This window comes from Phodopus roborovskii, unplaced genomic scaffold (genome assembly GCF_943737965.1).
Source record: "Phodopus roborovskii unplaced genomic scaffold, PHOROB, whole genome shotgun sequence".
In the NCBI taxonomy this organism is placed as follows: Eukaryota; Metazoa; Chordata; class Mammalia; order Rodentia; family Cricetidae; genus Phodopus; species Phodopus roborovskii.
Genome location: NW_026126418.1, coordinates 67,294,725 through 67,301,712, shown reverse-complemented (window position 1 = coordinate 67,301,712; position 6,988 = coordinate 67,294,725). Strand labels below are relative to the sequence as shown.

The 6,988-nt window shown below is 55.3% G+C and overlaps 1 protein-coding gene across 1 annotated transcript in view; it reads left to right on the top strand.

Moving 5' to 3' along the window:
• The first annotated feature begins 2,501 nt into the window (after nucleotides 1-2,501).
• Notch1 (notch receptor 1) overlaps nucleotides 2,502-6,988 on the top strand; it is a 47,452-nt gene continuing 42,965 nt past the window's right edge. The window contains exons 1-2 of the mRNA XM_051184905.1: nucleotides 2,502-2,780; nucleotides 4,333-4,411. Coding sequence (XP_051040862.1) covers nucleotides 2,720-2,780; nucleotides 4,333-4,411 — 140 coding nt within the window. The 5' untranslated portion in view covers nucleotides 2,502-2,719. The remainder of the gene's footprint in view (nucleotides 2,781-4,332; nucleotides 4,412-6,988) is intronic.

The following is a 6,988-nucleotide window of genomic DNA, read 5'->3' as shown; positions in this document are numbered from 1 at the left end:
GACAACCAGGCCATGCTGGTCTGTATTCATGAAGCAGGTGGTTGCAATGTTCCAGGTTTATGTCACACAGCCTGAGAGTGAGTATACAGCAGGCCCTCCATAAAGGCCTGTGTGCTGACCAGCTGTGCTTTAGAGGGGTCCAGAGTCCGGCATGGGAACACTTGCTCTGCTCTTAGAAACCCTTGCAGTCTTGGGGATGCCCTGCAGGCACCCCAGGGAATGAAGGAGGGAGACTGACCCAATGCAGACTTAAGTGGCCTCTCTGTACCAATTGTCTGAGGTGGGCCCCAAGAGAGGAAGGAGGTGGCTGTTAGCCACTCTGTCTCTCCACTCCTCACTCCAGGCTCTGAAGCCTTACCTGACTGAGAAACTTATCCTGGCTCCTATTATAAGCTGCAACTGGGAGCTAAAAGTTACTTCCCACTGGGGTAGCCTTGCTGGGCACCTCTTCCTCACTTCCATTGGGTTTCTGGAAGGTCTTTTTCCTGACTGGCCAGGTTTTCTTACTTTCTAATCTCTTTTCCTTGTTTTACCTGGAAGAGGAGGCCCACTATCTCCAGCAGCTTCACACCTACTTGCCAAGAGCTCAGCCCCAGCCCTGCCCCCACCCAGGCCCTTTCTCTGGCCCAGCTGTCTGAGTGTTTTGTAGCTAAGGATATGTATGCATCTCTCCTGGCTGTGTGCTTGGTTTCTACCTATAAAGAGAGCCAACAAGTGTTTGGTGTCAGCTGGTCTGATGTGTAGCCATACTCGTTGCTGGACATGAGTGGAAGAGACACAGGCACCTGTAGACAGACAGGATGGCAGGTAGGGAGATGCTGCCTGACCAATGCATTGCTCCCCAGACTCTGGAAGGAGGAGACCTTTGTAACCAAGCCAGCCTGGGTGGCCCATCTTGGCAAGGCTGGAATATAGTTGTTCCATACCCCAGCAGCCAGAGGCCTTCAGAGCCCATCTCAGAAGAGGCACTTGCAGAGTCTTGAGTATGTGAACTCTGCACAGCTAGCCAGCCCTTCCTTCTATGGAAACTGCTCTCTGGGGCTGCAAATCTGTTATATAAATATTTCTCAGCACTGGGCACCTTTTCTCCTGGGTACTGACCCCATGCTGCTACACCTCCCTCCCCCCACTTGATGCCAGCTTCTGAAAGGAGCAGGGGAGGGGCCTGGATAATGGGTCTGCACTGGCTCTCTAGAATACCCTCTAGAAACAGGTATGTCAAGCGCAATGGGTAGGGCTGCAGGAGAAATGAACCCACTTCTGTCTCCCTGGGCAAGGGCTGCCTTCCAAATTCTGGATTCCCAAATTCGTTTGACTTTCCCGTTTTAGGATTCTCCTGCCAGGTTCTATCAAGATTTAAGGCTCCTTTAGGCATTCCCCTGCTCTGGGAGCCTCCTAGGACAATATAAGCTGGGGGCTATATCCTGTGTTGCACTCACCATCCTGTTTAGGGATGGGGAGATGTTGTCCATTCCAGATTTCATTGAACTTTGATTGCACAGGGACAAGGAAGGCATCTTGGACGCCCAGAGCTAATCAGCTTGGCACAGGATGTCCAAGTCTAGCACCAAGGTAGAGCGATAACTGGTCAAAGAAAACCATGTTGAGAGAGGCTGCGCTGGGTTAGCAGTCATTGTACTGGGTTTCTGCACTTTCCCGGGCCACCTTAGCTGGGCAGAGCCAGGAACCAGTGAAAAGAGTGGCCATGGAACGTCTAGACACGGATTCCTTCTGGGGAGCGAGAGTGCAATTTATTCAGAAAGGCACTGGCCCTTTGGGGAGTTCCCTCGGGGAGCCCCGAGCTCACTTCTATAGAGGCTGCAGGCGCGAAGCCACTATCCTTTAAGGTCAAGCGTTCCGGAAGTCACGGCTGGAGTGCCTGGCCTCATTCATCCAGATGCCTAAAACCGAGACCAAAGTTTCCCAGGAGTGGGGCCCCAGGGCCAGCGACGCACCCAACGTCGTCAGGGCGTGACTTCTAAACTCTCACTCCGGGAGTTCCCAAACTGGGCTTCAGCAGCTCCTACCTACGGGCCCAGACCTAGCTCCAAGAGGGACCTAGTTCCCGGGTCAGCTTCGCCTTTCCTACTCGGCCCAAATCTCTTCGGCTATTGAAATGCAAATCTTGGCCAAATGTCCCTGAGGGAGGCGACACACAAAGCCTGATCCTTCCGCAGCCCCAGCTCAAACTTTTGGTCTCTGTAAACTTTCGAACAAGAAGTAGTCCCTAAGTGTCTGTTCTCTATATACCCCTCCAAGCTTCCTTGTCTTGCAAAACACAGGGTCCTGGCTCGGGACGCTCTCTCTAGCCGGAGAAGGCGCAGAGCCCACCAGGGTGCTGGGAGGGACAGGGCCAGCAAGGGGGGCTTTGGGTGCTCAGGAACCGGGGGCGGAGCGCGTTGAGATGGGGCGGGGCAGGGGCGGGCCCCCATGGGGGCGGAGCGCACGCCTGCCCTGAGCCTCACTAGTGCCTTGGCCGCGGGAGGGAGCGCAGGGGCGTGGGGCACAGGGCGCGGGTGCGAGCCCAGTGAAGGAACGAGCCGGGGTGCCTAGTAGCGCTGGGGAGACCCTGAGAGCCCAGCGCCGCCCACCTGCCAGGAAAGAGAGGGCAGCAGTGGGTGGACGCCCGCGGGACCGCCGGTGGTGCGCGTAAACGTCCGATCCCCGCCGGCCACCGCAAGAGGCCGCCGCCCGGGCAGCGGGCAGCCGGCGTGCAGGCATGCCGCGGCTTCTGGCGCCCTTGCTCTGCCTAACGCTGCTGCCTGCGCTCGCCGCAAGAGGTAGGCGCCTGCGAGCCCGCAACTTCGCGCGCCCTTCGGAAACTTCGGCTGCGCCTTGCGCGCGCCATGGGTGGATGGGAGTGAGGGCTCCAGCTGCCAGAGTTGGGAGCGGGAGAGGGCGGACGGGACCTGGGGGCCTGGCGTCCTCGCTTGTGAGGGGGATCCTTCTCAGCTCCCCTTCCGGGTGGACTCGCTTTACCCAGAACGCCCGAAGATGTTGGAAGTTCGGTTTGGGGCCTTGGGACTTCGGGGCCCTGGGCCCGGGAGGCTCAACCCTGACTCGCACTTGGGCAGCCACGCCTGGGGCTCGCCGCGGGGGCGGACAGGCTGCCTGTGCCTGCTACTTTTCGATTTGAATCGAATCGGTTTTGGTTTCCTGTTGCTTCTTGGGACCATTATTTTTTTTTCCTTCTTCGCCACTGGTTTGTGCTTGGGCGGATGTTGGGGCTCTGTGTTCGCCTTGCTTAGCGCGGGGTGGGGGCGATGTGCCCTGGACTCTCAGTGCCCGATTTCGGAATCGCTGTCCTCTAGCGGTATTCAAACTTTCAAAGGGGTCTATGTGTAGGCGGCTTGCTGCTTAGGGTAGGGGTGGGACTCACTCACTTAGGAAGTTTGGAACTCATGCTCGAGCAGAGACTGGAACCTGCTGCGGGAGGCGGGGGGGGGGGTACGCTTTTTTCCCTGCCGGATTCACAGAATGGGGCACTGCTGAGGAGTCTCGTAGTGACCAGCTGCACCCGTCTCCCAGTAATTGGAGCGGAGAAGTACCTGCTCTTCTCTTAAAAGTGGGTTTTTATGTGACACTCCAGCTCGGTCCCCACACCAGGGCTACATTTCTGGAGCTCTTTAAGTTGGGGGTGGGAGGGACTTGATTAAGAGCCCTTTCCCGAGAAGAGGGTGGAATTCTTTCCAAGTGCGGGCTCTAAGACCCCCTCCCTGGGTGCGGCGGGGGGCTGCCCCTGGAGATGCCTGCGAACAGGTATTGGGTGTCGGAGGAGGCGGGGCAGGTCTCGGGTGCGGCCCCGCTGCCCCAGGAGGCGGCCCTGGCGCGACAATGGGCTGCTCTGATTCCCGGGCCGGCGCTTTGTTGGAGGGCGGGGTGGCGGGCTCCGCAGCTGTCGCTTTTTCCCACGATCGGGGGAGCTTGAGTATGGCTGTCCCCTCCCTCCTGCAGCCCCCTCGAACCTTGTGTTTGAACTGAGGCAAGGATGGAGGCTGGTCGGGGGCTTTGCTGGGCTTCTTAATCCACACCCACTTTTGGCTGTGTTTGTAAGAAGTTTGGGAGTCATTCAGTTCTTTCTGTTGCTGTCCACTTCGAGTAAGTGGGGTTGTACACCTGACACCTAGCCAGCTTATTCCTTTTCCACCCTATTTCTGACTACAACAGTGCGAACAGAACATTGATCCCCGAAGGGCTGCCCATTGTCACCACCCGACTTTGAGTAACTCTAATACACAAACACCGTGGCAGTCGTCTCCATCCACCATCAGGACCACAAGGAGTCAGCTGCTCAGAACCCAGACTGACCTCTCTCCTCTCACCCTTCCCCAGGCTTGAGATGCTCCCAGCCAAGTGGGACCTGCCTGAATGGAGGGAGGTGTGAAGTGGCCAACGGCACTGAAGCCTGCGTGTGAGTACCGCCCCTGAGGGGACCTGTTGCTTTTGTCAGAGCAGAGCCCCTGCCTTCTGGGGACAGAACACTGGGCCATTGTCTTCAGAAGACAGCCCAGAGGCTGAGTATAGTCACGTGCTGACTTTTATTGGACAAAGTCTGGCAATTACTTAATCACCAGCAATTATGCCGCGTGTGGAGCTACTCTGGCCCCTGGAGGTTGGCACACTCCTTCATGGGCCCCCTCAGGCTCCTGAGAATCCATGGTACCCTAATTCCTTTTTTTTTTTTTTTTTTTTTTTTTTTTTTTTTTTTTTTTTGAGACAGGTTTTCTCTGTTTTGCTTTGGAGCTCTTTAGACCAGGCTGGCCTTGAACTCACAGAAATCCACCTGCCTCTACCTCCTGAATGCTGGGACTAAGGGCATGCACCAGCAATGCCTGGCCTATTTCTTATTTAAAATGCTTGAGAAATTGATGTCTTTGATGGGCAGTCTGGAGCACTTACTGAGAGTCTGACCCCCAGTCCCCCACCCCATACACACACACCTGGGAGCCCTCTTCTGGGCAGGAAACCACTAAGCAGAAAATTGTCCCTTTTTTGTTGTTTTGTTTGTTTGTTTTTGGCTTTTGCTTTCTTGAGATAGGGTCTCACTATGTAGCTCAGGCAGTCCCGGAACTCACTATGTATAGAGACCTTCAACTCAAGAGATCTGCATGCCTCTGCCCCCAGGTGGGATCGCAACCACTAGCTAGTGGAAGGTGCCTGTATTAAGACGAGACTCACCCCTCCTTTCTCCTTGGGTTCAAGGTGAGGTTGGGAGAGTTGGAATGGTGCTTGTTGGCACTGCTGCCTGGGTGGTGGGTGTGGGTAATCACTGGAGTCTGGTTTCTCTCCTGGCAGCTGCAGCACCACCTTCTGACTCAATGCCAGAGGTCCTCAGCCTCAGGTCCTCAGCTGTGAAATGGGCGTGACTTGGGGGTGGGAAGGTCTCCTTCATGCTGGGAAATCCTTTTGGGAAGGATCCCTGCCTGGCTGCCCACAGAGACCAGCCAGCCAGGGGAAGTCTCCAGGGCTAGGGCTAGGGCTAGTGCCCTTCAACTTGAGCTCCTCTCTGATGAGACTAGCAAGGTGCTGGAGGCTAAGGCCTCCCCTGGAAGCTGCAGACAGAAAGGTCTCCAGGCTCCAGCCTTCATGGCGCGCTCTCATTCCAACTGCTGAAGGGCCCATCCCCTTGACAACGGGTACTGCTGCCTACAGTACCCAGCCTGTGGGCTGCAGCCCCACCTCCCTGGCCAGCCCGCCCTGTACTGAAGCCAATTAAGCAGGTCTGTGAGCAGTTTATTGGACAAAGCCGATTGTGCTTCTGTCAGACACTAATGAATGCACACTACTTTTTTTTTTTTTTTGCTTTTTTGGGGGGCCCCTTTCTCCCCCTGCAGAAGCCTCACGGACGCTTGATGCCCTAAATCTTATTTCCTTCCATTCAGAGGCCGACAGCTGGGATTCAGTAGAAGGGCAGCAGCTATTGTTGGGAGGCGATTAATGCTGTGTGATTAATTATGCGTGGCTTCCCAGAAAATGCACAACCCCCTTCCCCGCCACTGTGCTCCTTGCTTTGCCTGCCTCACTGGTAGGGCAGGGCTGAAAGTCTTCTTACTTCTGCTTACTTCAAACTGAGGAAGGTGGGGGTAGTTTCTTCTTAGCCCCACCAGGCAGTGGGTACAGCCTGGCCTGTTGTGCGCCAGACACTTGTGCTATGTTATCTGGTAGAGCTGTGCATGGGGTGCAGTCTGCTTGCTGCAGTCCCACCAATAGCTTGTATTTTAGTATCTGTATGAAGACCTTTCAAGCCAAAGGCAAAATGGTGCTGTACTTTCTCTCTCACCTTCCAAACTTGGGGGTGCTGCTTGCAAATCCCTTGCAGTCAAGCTAGGCCACCTAAAGAACCTTGGTGCCAGGCCTTGTGTCTTGCATTGGATCCTAAGGCCCTTCCTTCTTGGCGGAAAACTTGCCTCAGTTTGGCTCAGAGTACCACGGAGGTCTGTCCACAGAGGCCCCATTGTGCTCACTCCGTAAGTCCAATGAGATGAAATAGATACACTCATTTCTGGTCAGCAGAGCTGAAGGCCAAGGCTACAGCTAGGTCTGGCTTGTGATGAGTACAGGTTGGGACTCACCATGTAGTTTAGGGGACTTTGTAGCCAGCCCATAGAGGACTCGTTCACTGTCTGGGCTTGGGTGCTTGAGGACCCCCTCCTCCTGTTACTTGGTGGCTATTACATTCCCATCCCTGTCCACTTCTTCGGATGGCCTCAGGAGGCCTATCCAAGAGTTGACCACAGAACTTATGGAGAGTCCACCTCTCCTAGCTGAGGAGAAGAAGAAGCCTCCCCTTTTTCTCAGGGGCAGGTTTGGAGCCTGTAGACCTCAGTCTGGTGCTGCCTACTCTGAGAAGGGCCTGGGAAGGATGGAGTCATAGGAAAGCGAATTAGTGCCTTGTGAATTACCTCTTCTACCTAGACAGAGAAACTTACCCCGAAGCTGCTTGACAGGGAGTTTCAGAACTTACGATTGAAAAATGAATCCTTTTGGT